Raw genomic sequence first — 17,599 nt, forward strand, 5'->3', positions numbered from 1 at the left:
CCCAGCTAATTTTTTGTATTTTTAGTAGAGACAGGGTTTCACCATGTTGACCAGGATGGTCTCGATCTCTTGACCTCGTGATCCACCCGCCTCTGCCTCCCAAAGTGCTGGGATTACAGGCTTGAGCCACCGCGCCCGGCCAAGCAGGTTTCTTAAAGAAAAAAAAAAAAGTCCCAATTTATAACTTTTTTTTTTGAGATGGAGTTTCACTCTTATTGCCCAGGCTGGAGTGCAATGGCATAATCTTGGCTCACTGCATCCTCTGCCTCCCAGGTTCAAGCGATTCTCCTGCCTCAGCCTCCTGAGTAGCTGGAATTACAGGCCTGCGCCACCATGCCCAGCTAATTTGGTATTTTTAGTAGAGATGGGGTTTCTCCATGTTGGTCAGACTGGTCTCGAACTCCTGACCGCAGGTGATCTGCCTGCCTTGGCCTCCCAAAGTGCTGGGATTACAGGTGTGAATCACTGCACCCAGCCCGCAATTTATAACATTTACCAATCTCTGCCATGGGAGATAGAGAAGGTGGCGTCTGCATAACATTACTGAACACAGGCTTAGGAAGAGAAGCACAGAATCGGCTCTCCAGATCCAGAATGAGCCCCCTTCAGCACAACACTGTTGGCCTTCACACAGCTACCAGTTATTGTTCCAGTCATCCACCATCAAATCTTAGAAGCGAAGCATGCTTGATACTATGCTGTCCCATTCACTCTCACATCTACTAAATTAGCAACTGTGGTGACTTTTAAAGCAAGGTTCTAAAACTCTTTGAAGGTAAACTATGATAAATTAGAGAAGAAAAAAGAATAAATGGCAAATGGAAAAAAGTAGCAAGATGGTAGGAACTTAAACCCAATCATGTTGATAATTACATGAAATGTAAATGGTCCAAACACTCTAATTAAAAGACAGACACCTAGGTTCTGCCCCCTGCCCTGGAAACGAAAAAAAGAGCAAGAACCAACTTTTTGTTGTCTGCAAAGACATACCTTACATCATAAGACACAGATAAGTAAAAAGGATAGACAAATATATAACAAGCATGAGAAAGCTGCCAGTTGAACAAATTTAACTTCAGGAAAAGGAAGATAAGAGACAAAGAGGGATACTTCTTCCCTTTTTTTTTTTTTTTTGAAACAGGGTCTTCCTGTCACCCAGGCTGGGGTGCAGTGGTGCAATCACAGTTTATTGCAGCCTCAACCTCCCTGGCTCAAGCCCTCCTCCCAACTCAGCCTCCCAAGTAGCTGGGATTACAGGCACGTGTCACCATGTCTGGCTAATTTTTGTATTTTTGGTATAATTTTGTACTTCTACTTTTTCGTAAAGACAGGGTTTCACCATGTTGCCTAGGTTGATCTTGAACTCCTGGGCTCAAGCAATACACCCACCTCAGCCTCCTAAAGTGCTGGGATTACAGGTGTGAGCCACCACGTTCAGCAGATGTTTCTTAATGATTTAAAAGTTAATTCATATGTATATCTTTTATACATCCATTAGAAGATTTTTCAAAATAAAACTTCAAGAAGATATAATCAATCAGAAATGTGTATGCACATAAAGGCAGAGCTTCAAAATGCATAAAGTATCAGCTGACAGAATTTAAAAGCAAAATGAAGAAATCTTCAAATCTACCTGGAGATTTTAAACCTCTTCTCAGAACTGATAGAGCAAACAGAGAGAAAGTCAGTAAAGATATAGAAGACTTCAACCACCCTGTTAACCAAACTGGCCTAACTGACATTAGTTGAACACTCCATTGAGCATCAGGAGAAGACAATTCTTTCCAAATGCACATGGAACGTTCAAGATAGATAGTTTGCTGTCAATCAAACAGCTACCAATATATATACATAAAAGTTGAGATCATAGATATTTCCTGGCTACAAAAAAATTTTAAATTTAAAAAAAAAATAATATGTCTGAAAACCCCTGAAATAATGGGAAACTAAACAATATGCATTTAAATAGCATATGGATCATAAAAGAACTCACATGGGAAATTAGAAAATATTTTGAACTAAATGATAATGAAAACACAACATATCAAAATTTGAAGGATGCGTCTAAAGCAGTGCTTAGATGGAGCTATATAGCTTTCAATGCTTAGAACAGAAAAGAAGAAAGGTCTAAAACCTTTGAAAGCATTTAAGGCTGGGCATGGTGGCTCATGCCTGTAATCCCAACACTTTGAAAGGCCAAGGCAGGCGGATCATCTGAGGTCAGGAGTTTGAGACCAGCCTGGCCAACATGGAGAAACCCTGTCGCTATTAAAAATACAAAAATTAGCCAGACATGGTGACACACACCTGTAATCCCAGCTACTTGGGAGGCTGAGGCAGGAGAATGGCTTTAACCCAGGAGGCGGAGGTTGCAGTGAGTCAAGATTGTGCCATTGCAGTCTAGCCTGGGTGACAGAGCAAGGCTCCATCCCAAAAAAAAAAAAAAAAAAATTAAGCTAGTAAATAATAAGAAACTAGTAAAAGAAGAGCAAATTAAATACAAAGTAAGCAAAAGGAAGGAAACATTAAAAATAAGAGCAGAGGCTTGACGCAGTGGCTCACCCATGTAATCCCAGCACTTTGGGAGGCCGTGGTGGTGGATCACGAGGTCAGAAGATCTAGACCATCTTGGCTAACACAGTTAAATCCCAACTCTATTAAAAAGACAAAAAATTAGCCGGGCATGGTGGCATGCACCTGCTACTCAGGTCCCAGCTACTCAGGAGGCTGAGGCAGGAGAATCTCTTGAACCTAGAAGGCAGAGGTTGCAGTGAGCCAAGATCATGCCACTGTACTCCAGCCTGGGTGACAGAGCAAGACTCCATCTCAAAAAAAAAAAAAAAAAGCAGAAGTCAAGGAAATAAAACATAGACTTACAGTTTAAAAACTCAATGGAACCCAAAGCTAATTCTTAGGAAATATTAATAAAATTATAAATCTCTAGCTAGAGTAGCCAAGGGAAAAAAAGAAAGAGCACACAAATTATCATTATAAGGAATGAGAGACTTCATTACAAATCAAATATAATGAAAGGATAATAAGGAAATAGCATGAACAATTGTATGTTAATAAAGTCAACAATTTAGATAAAATGGACAAATTTCATGAAGGACAAAAATCACCAAATCTAGCCCAATAAGAAATAAGAAGTCAGAAATAGGCCTCATCTAGTAAAGAAATTGATTTTCTAATTAAAAATTTTCCCTGAAAGAAAACCCCAGGCCAGGTGGCTGCACTGGTAAATTCAATCAAACATATAAGGACATATAATGCCAGCTTCTCTTGAATTCTGTCAGAAAACAGAAGTGAAATCTCTTCTCAACTCATTCTATAAGGTCGGTATAACCTGATATCAAAACCAGACAGCTATTACAAGAAAAGAAAACTACAGACAAATATTTCTCATGAACATGAACACAAAATTCCTTAACAAAGTATTAGAATTTGAACCAAGAAGAATTAAAATAGATAATACATCATGACAAAGTGGGGTTCATCCCAGGAACACAGGATGACTTAACATTTTAAAATCCGCTAATGTTAATCATCCTATTAACAACAAAGGAGAAAAACCACGTAGTCAGCTTGATAGATATATAAAAAGGATTTGATAAAATACAACTTGCATTCATAATAAAAATCCTCAGAAAGCTAGAAATAGGGACACCTTCAACCAAATCTAGAGTATCTACAAAAAACCATCAGCAGTAAGCTTCATGATGAATGACTGAATATTTTCCACCTGAGATCTGAAATGAGCAAGGGTATATAATCTCATAACTTTTCTTTAACATTTATAGCAGGTTCTCATTTATGCAGAAAATGATTTTAGACATAGCTAATCTTTATGAAAGTTTTTAACAATCTAACAGAAATAAGTGAATTCAGCAAGGTTATATGACACAAGGTCAAGATAAATCAATTATATTTCTATATGCTAGCATAGAACAATTGAAAAATGACATTTAAAATACCATTTATAATAGCATTTAAAATCCATAAATACCTAGGGATAAATTTAACAAAATATATCCAAAATATGTACAAAATTATATACATAATTTTGGCAAACAAACAAAATATTATTGAGAGAAATTAAAGAAGACCTAACTAAATGGTAAGATATGTTGTGTTCACGGGTTGAAAGACTTGATATATCAGTCTATTCTCACACTGCTATAAAGATGCTACCTTTATAGTAAGTAATCTATAAGTAAGACTAAGTAATCTATAAACCAAAGAGATTTAATTGACTCACAGTTCCACATGGCTGGAGAGGCCTCAGGAAACTTACAATCATGGCGGAAGGCTAAGGGAAAACAAGGCATGTCTTACATGGAAGCAGGAGAGAGAGAGGGAGAGAGGAAGTGCCATACTTTGAAACAATCAGATCTTGAGAGAGCTCACCGTCAGGAGAACAGCATGGGGGAAATCCATCCCCATGACCCAATCACCTTCCACCCAGGCCCCTCCCTTAACACATAGGGATTACAATTTGAGATGAGATTTGGGTGGAGACACAGAGCCAAACTATATCACTTGGTGTTGTCAAGATGTTGGTTTTGCACAAATTGATCTATAAATTCAGCTCAGTCCCAGTCAAAATCCCAGAGGTTTTTTTTTGGTAGAAATTGACAAGGTGATGATAACGTTTATATGGAAATGCAAAGGACATAAACTGACCCCCCAGAATTTTCAAGTTATTTTTTTAAAGAATAAAGTTGGATAACTTACATCCAAACTGATTTCAAAACTTATTATGAAGCTAGTAATCAAGATACTATGCTATTGGCATAAAGACAGATCAATATATAAATGGAACATACCAGAGAATCCAGACAAAAATCTGAATATATATGGTCAATTGATTTTTAATGAAAGTGCTAAAATAATTTGACAGAGAAAAAATAGTCTTTCCAAAAATGCTGCTGGAAAAACTGGACATACACATGAGAAAAAAATGAACCCTGAATCTTACCTCACACCATATACAAAAATTAACCCAACATTGATCATAGAGCTAAACTTTGTAAAAGTTAAAACTACAAAGAATTCTAGAGGAAAAATAGGCAAACTTTTTTTTTCTTTTATCTTGGCACAGGCAAAGATTTTTTAGAAAGGACATAGAAAGCAGTTTCAGAGAGGAGAAAAATGGATGAGCAAATCAGACTTCATTGAAATTAAAAATATGCACTCTTTGAAGACATCATTAAAGAATTGAAAAAGAAAGCCACAGACTGGTAAACAACAACAACAAAGTTTGAAATACAAATATCTGACAAAAGACTTGTAACAAGACATACAAGAACTTTTATACCTCAAAAATAAAACAAATACTTAATTTTAAAATAAGCAAAAGATGTGGTCAGACATTTCCCAAAAGAAGACATATTAACAACAAACAGCACACAAATAGGTGATCAATGGCATTAGTCATCATTATAGAACTGCAACGAGATGTACTACACTACGTAGGCACTAGAATGTTTACAATTAAAAAGACTTGGCCGGGCACAGTGGCTCAGACCTGTAATCCCAGCACTTTGGGAGGCTGAGGCAGGCAGGTCACAAGGTCAGGAGATCAAGACCATCCTGCCCAACATGGTGAAATCCCATCTCTACTAAAAATACATAAAATTAGCCAGGCGTGGCAGTACCCACCTGTAGTCCCAGCTACTTGGGAGGCTGAATCAGGAGAATCACTTGAACCCAGGAGGCAGAGGTTGCAGTGAACCAAGATTGCACCACTGCACTCCAGCCTGGTGACAGAGTAAGACCCTGTCTCAAAAAAAAAAAAAATTTTTTTTAATTTATCAAATGTTAGAGCAGATGTGGGACAACTGGAAATCTCATATATTTGCACACGTTGTTAGTGGAAATATAAAATGATAAAATCACTTTGGAAAACAGTTTGGCAGTTTCTTATAAAGTTAGACATATACTTACACACAAACCAATGATTTCACTCTTAAGAGAAGTGAAAACATATGGCCATACAGACTTGTAAACAGATGTTCATTCGGCATTTACTGAGCATCTTTTTTTTTCTTTTTCTGAGACAAGGGCTCACTCTGTCACCCAGGCTGGAGTGCACTAGCACAATCTCTGCTTACTGCAGCCTCAACTTCCCTGGGCCCAAGTTATTCTCCCACCTCAGCCTCCCAAGTAGTTGGAACCATAGGCATGGACCACACCACACCTAGCTAACTTTTGTATATTTTGTAGAGGTGGGGTTTCACCATGTTGCCCAGGCTGGTCTCAAACTCCTGAGCTCAAGCCATCCACCCACCTCAGCCTACCAAATGGCCAGGACTACAGGTGTGAGCCACCACACCTGGCCCCAATGAACATCTCAATGGATGATTAAATCTGGATGAAATAGCAGACTTACTCATAATATCCCCAAATCTGAAACAACCCAAATGTCCATCAACAGGCAAACATGTTATATTCATACTATGAACGAATAATCAGCAATAAAAAGAAACAAACTATGTGTACAATAAATCCCAAAAACTATGCTGAGCAAAAGAAGCCAGACATGAAAAGAGTAGGTGCTACATGATCCATTCATAGGAAATTCTCGACTTCGTAACAATGGATGATTTTGGCCCCCAAGGGACATTTGGAGATGTCTAGAAATATTTTTGGTTGTCACAAGTTGGGATAAGCTACTGGCATCTGGTGAGTAGAGACCAGGGATGCTGCTAAACATTCTTTAATGCACAAGACAGACCCCCACAGCAAAGAATTATCTGACTCAAAATGTCACTAGTGCCAAGGCTGAGAAACCCTGGACAAAACACATCTGTAGTGACAGAAAACAGGTTGGTGATTGCCACTGGCTGTGGTGGGAAAGTGAGGGTTGGTCACAAAGGGGCATGACAGTGGAGAAGCTGTTTTAGATCTTGATTGTGGTAAAAGGGAAGCATTTCATTTTACACAAATTATACCTTGGAAAAATTGACTTTTTGAAAAATGACTCTGAATGCTACTTCAAAATACTTTTTTTTTGGCTTCTCATTCCCATCCATCAGTTAACTGAAGGGCATGATTTTAATCGTAAATTACCCTGAGCAAACCTCTGTCGTGAAGCGATTTTCTTTACGGGATGAGACATTAGGTACAGCAACTGGGAAACCCCGCACATCCCACAATATCAAATCCATGTTTTCTAATCGGAATTTGAGGAGAGTGGACCCAACAGAGTGGCAAGAACAAAGAAACCTCCCCTTCAACCAATAGTATTATAATATCATACGATTACATACATACACGTGAGTGTATGGAGACGTACACAGTTATTTGCACGGTGTCTGATGCAAAGAAAGAATAAAATGAGTGTTAATAACCTTTGCTTCAATAACACATGCTTCATGCTTTTATTTCTACATCCATTGATGCTTTAATAAAGCCAAAAAGGCCGGGCGCGGTGGCTCACACCTGTAATCCCAGCACTTTGGGGGCAGAGGTGGGCAGATCATGAGGTCAGGAGTTCGACACCAGCCTGACCAACATGGTGAAACCCTATCTCTACTAAAAATACAAAAATTAGCCAGGCATGGTGGCGCACGTCTATAATCCCAGCTACTTGGGAGGCTGAGATAGGAGAATTGCTTGAACCTGGGAGGCAGCGGTTGCAGTGAGCTGCGATCGTGCCACTGTACCCCAGCCTGGGAGACAGAGCAAGACTCCATCTTGGAAAAAATAACAAATAAAATAAAGCCAAAAAGCCAGGAGTGGTGGCTCATGCCTGTAATCCCAGCACTTTGGGAGGCCAAGGCAAGTGGATAGCCTGAGGTCAGAAATTCGAAACCAGCCTGGCCAACATGGTGAAACCAGGTCTCTACTAAAAATACAAAAAGTAGCCAGGTGTGGTGGTGTGTGCCTGTAATCCCAGCAACTTGGGAGGCTGAGGCAGGAGGATTGCAGAGGTTGCAATGAGCCGAGACCACACCACTGCACTCAATCCTGGGCAACGGAGTGAGACTCTGTCTCAAAAAATAAATAAACAAAGACTGTTTAGCCTTTTAGCTAGGGTGCAGTCTTTTGGAATGAGGGTATTGTGAAGAGAGGGTAGCTTCTGTGGGAATCTTCTCAGAAACTCACCAGTTTTGGAGTCCTTCTCAGGGGTGAGCTGGAGCAAGCTGGCACTGGCTTCTGAGAGCTGACCGCCGGCTTCTCTTCCAAACTCCCGGTTTAGTGACCTCAAGTTGGTGGTTGTAATCCGACCATGGTGGAAGTCTTTACACCATGGAAATTGGCAAATGGGACACATCAGGGCTTGTTCTCCCGGAGAGCCAGGCGTTAAGTGTTTGCCGGCACTTCACGGCCTCTGACTCAGAAAGAAGTGAAATTCATACGGAAGAGAGAATGCACATGGGTGTGAACATGAACGCTGTGGTTTTAAATTTATGATTTTTTCCGCTTATGTCATAAAGACAGTTGGAATTTCCCTGACGATCCATCTTCCCATGAGAAAAAAAAAAAAGCCAAGGGGGTGTGGGTGGGGAGTCTGAATAGGTCCCACATGGTATTTTAATTAAAAACTTGTAATATAGCATGGGGGCTTCTGGTTAAACAAAATGTTTAGTTTAAAAACCTGTTCCTTGCATTTGAATAAAGGTGAATGATAGTATAGAGCTGGGTGGGATCTTAGCCATGATCTCAAAGGAAGGACAGAGGCATCCTCATTCAGGGAGGGCTTGGCCACAGTCCCTGTGGGTTGTGCTTGAGATATCTGTCATCCTGCAATGAGCTGGGGAAGACAGAGGTGTTTTACTTACAAGTCCCAAGGTGAGCGCCAGGCAGGGCTGAGACATCCTGCCCAGGGCTTCTTGCCCCTTCCTCCCTGGCTGCTTCTCCAAGCTGGTAAGGCCAGGGTGGATGGAGAGAAACATGCCCCAGAGGCCAGAGTTGCCCATGAGAAGTGGCTCTGCCCTGAACTGTCTCTCATTTTCTGGGGGCCATACTGGCCTGTGAGGCAAAGTTCACTTCTTCCTATTTGGGGAACAAGGAGATGGACGAGATATCCAAGTGTGACTCAGCTTTTCCTAAAGCTTGGGAGGAAGGTGGGAGCCATAGAGAGTTCTATGGCTTGAGGGTTCCTCTATGGATTTTATTTAAACCATCTTTTTTTTCTCTTTTTTTGAGATGGAGCTTCACTCTGTCACCCAGACTGGAGTGCAGTGGTGCTATCTTGGCTCACTGCAACCTCCGCCTCCCAGGATCAAGCAATTCTCCCAACTCAGCCTCCCAAGTAGCTGGGATTACAGGCACGCACCACCATGCCTGGCTAATTTTTGTATTTTTAGTAAAGATGAGGTTTCGCCATGTTGGCCAGGCTGATCCCAAACTACTGACCTCAAGGGATCCACCCACCTCGGCCTCTCAAAGTGCTGGGATTACAGGCATGAGCCACTGCGCCCAGCTAAAAACCATCTTTCAAATGGGATTTCAGGAACCAGCCCCCGTCCCTAGGCTTGGAAATCAAACCTGGAAAGTCGCAGGCGTTCTCTGAGCCCCATCTGAGGGTGTATGCAGGAGAGCCTAGGCTGTCTCCATTTCCCCAGGCAAACAAGGAAGAGCAGAGAGAAGTGGAGAACCCCACAGCCAGCAGCCCCTCTGGGCGATCCAGAGCTGGGCCCAGAATCCAACCTGCACCCTTTGCCTCTAAAGAAGCTGGAGGTGGGGCTGGGCACGGTGGCTCACCCCTGTAATCCCAGCACTTTGGGAGGCAGAGGCGGGCGGATCACCTGAGGTCAGGAGCTTGAGACCAGCCTGATCAATATGATGAAACCCCATCTCTACTAAGAATACAAAAAAATTAGCTGGGTGTGGTGGCAGGTGCCTGTAATCCCAGCTACTTGGGAGGCTGAGACAGGAGAATCGCTTGAACCTGGGAGGCAGAGGTTGCAGTGAGCTGACATGACACCACTGCACTCCAGCCTGGGCAACAAGAGTAAAACTCTGTCTCAGAAAAAAAAAAAAAGAACCTGGAGGTGGGAGCATCACCAGCAAAGTCCCCAGCCTCCTGGCACAACAGCCAACAGCAGGGCAGGGCAACCAGCTCTCCCGGGTGGGGCTGGGGAGGAGAACTCTCTCTCTTCACCCTCCTCCCTCTGATAGTGGAACTTTTAAAACTTGATCAAAAAAATAGTAATAAATTTAAAAAGGAAAGAAAAGAAAGCAAACACACACAAAAGAGCAGGCGGGGAAAACCCTAGGTAGGAATCAATGAAGCCTTTAAACCTTCTTCCCTGCAAAAGTCTGCATTTCTCTGTTGTCTTTGGGAACCTGCTGAATGGCTGGGAAACTGTTTTTAATAAACAAGAGTTCAAACGCTGAGTCTCCATAGCCAACAGTCACGCCTTAAACTCCAAACTTTACATGAAAACTCTCCCCGTCCCTTTGAACTCTCCTTCCCTCTCCGACGGAGCATTCCAGTGTTTATGCATTTTTCGAGATTGCTGGCAGGATGGCGAGGCGCTTTGAATACTTTCCCTCTCTTTAGCAATCGCCTGCCTTCAGAACCCATTAATGCCCCACTCAGCAACATCAAGGTAATGCTTTGAAGTCCCTTCTGGCTACAGGCCTCTCACACTCTTTGGTTACTGTGCAATCAAATAATTAAATGGATTCTCAGGGAAAAAAAAAAAATCATTCTTTTCCTTGGTAATTAAACACTCCAGGTTGGACAGGAGCGCTGGGTTGCCAAGGGAGTGAGAATCTATAAAGACTTCAAGCCCAGAAGTCTCTGCTGGTGGCCCCCAGGGGAGAAAAATAATAACAAGAAAGTCAGCTCAATCCTCACTTCCCTTCTTGGCTGGCAGCTCCCCTGGCCCACCCCTGGCTCTCATGTCTCAGGGCCTCCCTTCCTGGGGCTGGGGATGGGGGTGGCGGGGGCATCTCTTGGCCAAAATAAGCTTGTGAGAGATTGTGGCTGCTGGAGGTCAAGGAGCAGGCTCCATTCCTCTCCCAGGGGGATTATGACCCTAAGGAGGCAGAAGGGGGCAGGAAGAGGAGGGCAGGGGAGGAGAGAGGGTAAAAGGAGCGGGGCGGGGAGGGGGGGAAGAAAGAAGGGGAAAGAAGAGTGAGGAAGAGAGATGAGGAAGGCAGAGAGGGATGAAAGGGGGAGGCAGAGAAAGGGGAGAAGAAAGAACGGAAGAAGAGGGATGGGGGGGAGGAGGAAGAAAAATGGGGAAGGAGGGGGGAGTGAAAACCTGTTTAGGAGGCAGCTCTGGCTATTGGTCTCTGTCTTCCGCGCCTCCACTAGGGTTTGCTTCTCCCAGAAAAAATCTGACGCCCACCCTTCGTCTGGGTGGGGCCCCTACCTGGCAAAGTCCAGGGCGACCCTTACCACCTGCTTTGCCCTTAGAGCCTCAGCTCTCACCTCTTCCCCCTCTCCGCCGTCTTGCCTTTGCCCAAGCTGTTCTCTCTCCCTGAATTACCACTCTCCTCCTGACCACCCCCAGCACCCCCGAGGTCTCGGGTCAGCAGTGGCCTTCATCCGGGGAGCTCCCTGGATGTGCAGACAAGTTTTATTCAAGCAACTTCCCCTGCCAACACACACACACACACACACACACACACACACACACACGAACAGAGTCTTGCTCTGTGTCCCAGGCTGGAGTCCAGTGGCTCGATCTCGGCTCACTGCAACCTCTGCCTCCCAATTTCAAGCGATTCTCCTGCCTCAGCCTCCCGAGTAGCTGGGATTATAGGCAGGCACCACCACACTCGATTAATTTTTTGTATTTTTAGTAGAGATGGGTTTCTCCATGTTGGTCAGGTTGATCTCGAACTCCCAACCTCAGGTGATCCGCCCGCCTCAGCCTCCCAAAGTGCTGGGATTACAGACATGAGCCACCACACCTGGCCCTAGAAGCACTTTTTTAAAAGGCCCCAATAGACCCTACGCTTTGGTTGTGAGCATCTCAACGTGGCATCCTCTGTGACTGGAACTTGAAGCATCTCTTCAATCACTCCTGTCTTGTATCCCAAAGTGGCCAATTTCCCTTCTCTAATCATCTCTCCCCATGTGGTGTACGAACCTGAAACTCCAGGAACTTAGGCTCCCGAACATCCAAACTGGCCTTGAGAATAGATTCCCCCCAACCCCTAGGACAGGAGTCATATCATTAGTCAGAATCATTTGGGTTGGCCATGACAAAAACCCAAGGCAAATTGACTGAAGAGAAAAAGAGATGACAGGATTTATTGACCACCAAGGCTGGGCTTTTACAGCAGTTGAATCTAAGGACCCAAGTGAAGCATAGCACTTAGTGGATCTTTTTCTCTGCCCCCGCCCTGCCATCTTGAGGCTCCGATTTCCTCTTTGGTGGCTTCAATCCCCGGTAGGAGCTCTTCATACCACGACCCCCAGAAGCCCAAGGATTGATTGGGTTACCCCATTTCAGAAGCTGCAACAGAAAGCGAGCACCTCATTCTCTCCATTCCTGGTGAAAGTCCCAGGTCTGACTCTCACTGGTACAGCTTAAGTCACATGACCCTCCCGGTACCAATCACAGTAGCCAAAATGATGGGCTCTACTTCCAGATCATGTGAGCATCTTTGCAGCTGAAGGGTGTTCCCCAAAGGCATACCAAGATGTTGACATCAAGAGGTGAAAACATGGATGCTGGACCAGCTAAACCAACAGATAGCCACTGCAAGAACAAATCTCACTGGTGCCATGTATGGAGATTCTTAGAGGGAGGTGGCTGGGAAGACAGTGTGTATTAGGGATGAAAGGGTGGAGACAAACTGGGATCAGAAACAAGATCTCATCAGATCTTGTACAGGGGTGGAAGGCGTGGAGGAATGGAACTAGGAAAGCAGTAGACAAGCCGAGCAGGTAACCAAGGGGCAGGACCTCCCAATAGGTAAGCGGGCAGGGCAAGGCAGGCAGGAACTCCAAGCCAAATTCTGTTCCAGTTCAGAAGTTGATGATATACAATTCCTGGGGAGTCAGTAGCCTATCCTGGCTCAGCCTACCTTCTGCCTCCAAGTGGGAGAGGCTATGCTATCTATACCTCTTGTTAGAAAAAGTGGAGGGGCCGGGCACAGTGACTCATGCCTGTAATCCCAGCACTTTGGGAGGCTGAGGCAGACGGATCACCTGAGGTCAAGAGTTCGAGACCAGCCTGGCCAACATGGTGAAACCTTATTTCTACTAAAAATACAAAAAAAGAAAATTAGCTGAGCGTGGTGGCATGTGCCTGTAGTCCCAGCTAATTGAGGAGGCTGAGGCAGGAGAATTGCTTGAACCCAGGGGTCAGAGGTTGCAGTGGGCCAAGATCACACCACTGCACTGCAGCCTGGGTGACACAGGGAGGCTCCATCTAAAAAAAAAAAAAAAAAAGTGGAGGAATCAGAGTAGTTCTAGACAGATGGAGGTGGTGCTTTGCAGAAATGCCCACAAAGTCTGCTTGAAACAACAAAAGTCTTCACACATGGAGAGATTTATCCTGAAAAATTATGAGATGCTCAGAACATTTCATTGGGTCAACAGAGGATGTCATATATTGAAAGAAAATACCCCAAAATATTATCAGATGGTATCTCCAGGTATCAGGGATTACAGTTGAGTTTCTTTGTCTTTTTCATAATCCTATGTTGTTGTTGTTTTTTTTCAAATTTTCTACCATGACTTTATTTTTGTGGTCAGGAAAAATACAAATTCAGTTAGTGGAAAAAATCCCTAAACTGTTCCTATCAAATGCTGTATAAGCCAATCTTTCATTCTCATAATCCACTTTTCCATTTATTTTATTTCCTCGCCTGTCTCTGCTGCTCACCCTGGGTATCCCTCAGTCTGGATAATTGGCCTCTGGCTGCCTGGAAGCAGTGGCTGAAGCAGTCCTACTCCCTAAAGTGAGGTTGGGAGGGGGCCCTCTCTCTCCGGGCTAAGGCTGAGCCAGGAAGCCCCAGCAATGGTTCCCACTGAGCCTGGCTGCTGCTGATGAAATAGGGCTCAGATGTCCAGCAGCTGTGATCCTCCCCAAGCTTGGATCCCTCCCCCTCCTCTCACCTCCTGGGCTTCTTCAGGCAGGATGAATGAACAACAAAGGCCTTGTGGCCATCTCAGCCATGCCAAGAAATGGGTGTCATCTGGAGGACGTGTCAGCCCAAACCTTTTATGTTGACAAACCATGTAGATCAGAAGACTAATTGCTTCTTGCTGTCTTCAGCTCGCCAAGGGCTCCACAATGATCCACAAATCATTTATACAATTGATGATCACAAATGACTTTACCCTAGTGGAAATAGACACCCATGTACCCACTGCCTGATTGGGGATGGGAGCTGAGACTTAATTGACAAATGAAGGTCCCAGCCAGCACAGGAAACCCTCCCCAAGAGTCAATAAGACCACTCCCACCCCCAAACAACCCAGTAGTTAATTCCTTCCCTTGGAAAAAATATGGTGGCATCACACTCACAGGCCTGTGCCAGACTCAGAATCCCAGAGAAAAAGAGATTCGGACAGCTAGTGGAAGATACAGCCTCCAGGCCAGAGGACGTCTGACAGCCACAGAAGATCCAATGCTTTATATTATCTCCCTGGAAATCTTTGGAGACAGAGATTTCATCGTTTCTCCCAATGACCTATTGCAGAGTTTTATATCCTGGTAACGGAGATGGTTTTTGGAGAAACCATTGCATCTCCTGCGTTTCATCCTGTTGTGCCTTCCATGAGCATAGAGGGAAAGGCTCAGATCTTAACTTCATCTTCAGCTGGGCAAAGACAGGCAACTTGGATTTTCTAGTTTGGCTTAAGCAGAGTAGAAATAAAAACTAGAGGCCGGCCACAGTGGCTCACACCTGTAACCCCAGAACTTTGGGAGGCCAAGGTGGGCAGATCACCTGAGGTCAGGAATTCGAGACCAGCATGACAAACATGGAGAAACCCCGTCTCTACTAAAAAAACACAAAATTAGTCGAACATGGTGGCACATGCCTGTAATCCCAGCTACTCAGGAGGCTGAGGCAGGAGAATTTGGAGGCGGAGGTTGTGGTGAGCCGGGATCTCACCATTGGACTCCAGCCTGAGCAACAGAGGGAAACTCCGTCTCCAAAAAAAAAAAAAAAAAAAACCAGAGCTGTGTGTAGTAGCCAGGAGAGAGTATATCCAAGAAAATCTGGTTTAGCCTGCTCAGGTTTGTGAAGGGAGGTAGGCAGGGGAAATGCAGTTACTGAGATGGCTTGTAGGGAAGAGTGCTGATGTCTTGCAAGTGGTAATGTAGTAAGTTTCTCCTGGAGGTGATGCTTCAGGAGAAGGCTTTTTGAAAAGCTGTGCTTTCCTTTTTCTGTTAGGATGGAGAAAATGACAGCTGTGACAATTTTATCAGTTCAGAGACAGATAGCACTCTAGATCATTGTTATGGGTTGAATTGTGTCCACCCAAAAAGATATGGAGAGGTCCTAACCTCCAATACCTCAGAATGTGGCCTTGTTTGGAAATAAGATCTTTGCAGGTGTAATCAAGTTAAGATGAGGCCGCACTCGGTGGCCCATACCTATACAGCTAGTGCTCGACTTACGACCACGACTGGGACCAGCAGACCGGTCGTAACACGATTTGGTCGTAAGTTGAGTAGGCTATATGTACAGTTGAAATGGTGCATGCGGAGATGGTAGTGCTGCCGGAAGCTGGTCCGCACTGTCGTATGCCCAGCTGGGCAACGTTTGCGCTGCCAGACGCAGAGCAGTCGTGGCTAGCGATTGTGGTCATAAAGTCAAATGGTCGTAATTTGCATAGGTCGTAAGTCGATCAATACCTGTAATCCCTTTAAGAAGCTGAGGTGGGCGGATTACCAGAGGTCATGAGTTTAAGACCAGCCTGGCCAACCTGCTGAAATCCTGTCTCTACTAAAAAATACAAAATTAGCTGAGCGTGGTGGTGCATGCCTGTAATCCCAGCTACTCAGAGGCTGAGGCAGGAGAATCACTTGAACCCAGGAGGCGGAGGTTGTGGTGAGCTGAGATTGCACCATTGCACTCCAGCCTTGGCAACAAGAGCAAAACTCCATCTCAAACCAAACCAAACCAAACCAACCAAACAACCAAACAAACAAAAACAGAAAAGAAAAATGCCAATTACAAAAAGATAACATAGAGTATATGGTCTTGTGTGTGTGCGTGGAAGGAAATAGCAAGGGCATAACAGGTGTCAATAGGGGTTACCTTAATCCAACGTGACACCACTATAAATGATTTTTATTTTCTTCTTCTGCTTCTATTCCACAAATATTGAATTACTCTTTGGTGTCAGGCCTGTGCGGGTGTTACCTACACAGTGGTGTATAAAATATATTTACTCCCTGTCTCATGGATAAATAAGCAGGCAATTAAATAATCACAAGTTCATTACAAATCAGAACCTGCCGGGAAATAAATAAAGGAAGCTCTGCAATGGAGAGGATCAGACGGCCACGCACATGCATCCCGTGGTCAGAGAAGACCTCTGACATTTGAGACAAAACCTGAAGGCTAAAAGGAGACAAATGTATGAAGGGGTGAAGGAGGGCGTGTGCCCAGCAGAGCGGCTGCATACACAAAGGTCCTGAGCAGCCAATCACTTTAGGGCCGTGCTCCTCAAACTTTTTGGCACCAAGGACTGGTTTCGTGGAAGACGATTTTTCCACGGACAAGGGCAGGGTGGGAGAGATGGTTTTGGGATGAAGCTGTCCCACCTCAGATCATCAAGGCATTAGATTCTCATAAGGAACACAAAGGCTAGATCCCTCGCACGCGCAGTTCACAACAGGGTGTGAGGCTCTAACGCCACTGCAGATCTGACAGGCAGAGCTCAGACAGTAAGGCTCCCTCGCCCGCCCCTCACCTCCCACTGTGGCCCGGTTCCTAGCAGAACACAGACCAGGACAGGTCTGCAGCCCAGGGGCTAGGGATTCCTGTTTTAGGGGAATGAGAAGTTCAGTGTGGATGGAGCACAGAGGATTTGTTTTCAAAACTAGGCATTGGACGAGGTGGAGGAGCTCCGGTTCAGGGGCAGTGCTATCACCTGGGGCAGACCCGTCTAAAACACGTCCCCCCGAACACACAGGTCTCCTAAGCTGCCAGACCTAAGATTCTGTGCTGATTCTCCCTGTTTGGGCCCAGAGACTGTACCAAGCAGGCGGCCTGCTCCCTGGAATAATTCTGATAACAACCAACATTTCTCAAAATGCCTTTTTTTTTTTTTTATTTTTTTTTTTTTTTTTTTTTTTTTCAAAAATTAGCCAGGTGTGCACATGTAGTCCCAGCTACTCAGGAGGCTGAGGTGAGTTGGGATGATCACTTGAGCCCAGGAGGTTGAGGCTGCAGTGAGCCAGGACTGTGCCATTGCACTGCAGCCAGCAGTCTGGAAGACAGAGAGATAGAGGAAGACTCTCTTTTAAAAAACAAAACTTTTTTTTTTTCTGCTGGTGATTGTTTTTTTGTTTTTTGTTTTTGTTTGTTTGTTTGAGACAGAGTCTCACCCAGACGGGAGTGCAGTGGCGTGATCTTGGTTCACTGCAACCTCCACCTCCTAGGTTCAAGTGATTCTCCTGCCTCAGCCTCCCAAGTATCTGGGGCTACAGGCGCGAATCAC

General features: G+C 44.5%; 1 protein-coding gene across 1 annotated transcript in view; it reads right to left on the reverse strand.

The window, feature by feature from the left end:
- The window catches only part of LOC116525819, a 16,319-nt gene extending 7,989 nt beyond the window's left edge, over positions 1 to 8,330 (reverse strand). The window contains exon 1 of the mRNA XM_032242002.1: positions 8,110 to 8,330. Within this exon, the coding sequence (XP_032097893.1) occupies positions 8,110 to 8,278 (169 nt within the window). The 5' untranslated portion in view covers positions 8,279 to 8,330. The remainder of the gene's footprint in view (positions 1 to 8,109) is intronic.
- Between the last annotated feature and the right edge of the window lie 9,269 nt (positions 8,331 to 17,599).

This window comes from Sapajus apella, unplaced genomic scaffold, assembly GCF_009761245.1.
Source record: "Sapajus apella isolate SASKATOON/1434 unplaced genomic scaffold, GSC_monkey_1.0 scaffold48, whole genome shotgun sequence".
Taxonomy (NCBI): domain Eukaryota; kingdom Metazoa; phylum Chordata; class Mammalia; order Primates; family Cebidae; genus Sapajus; species Sapajus apella.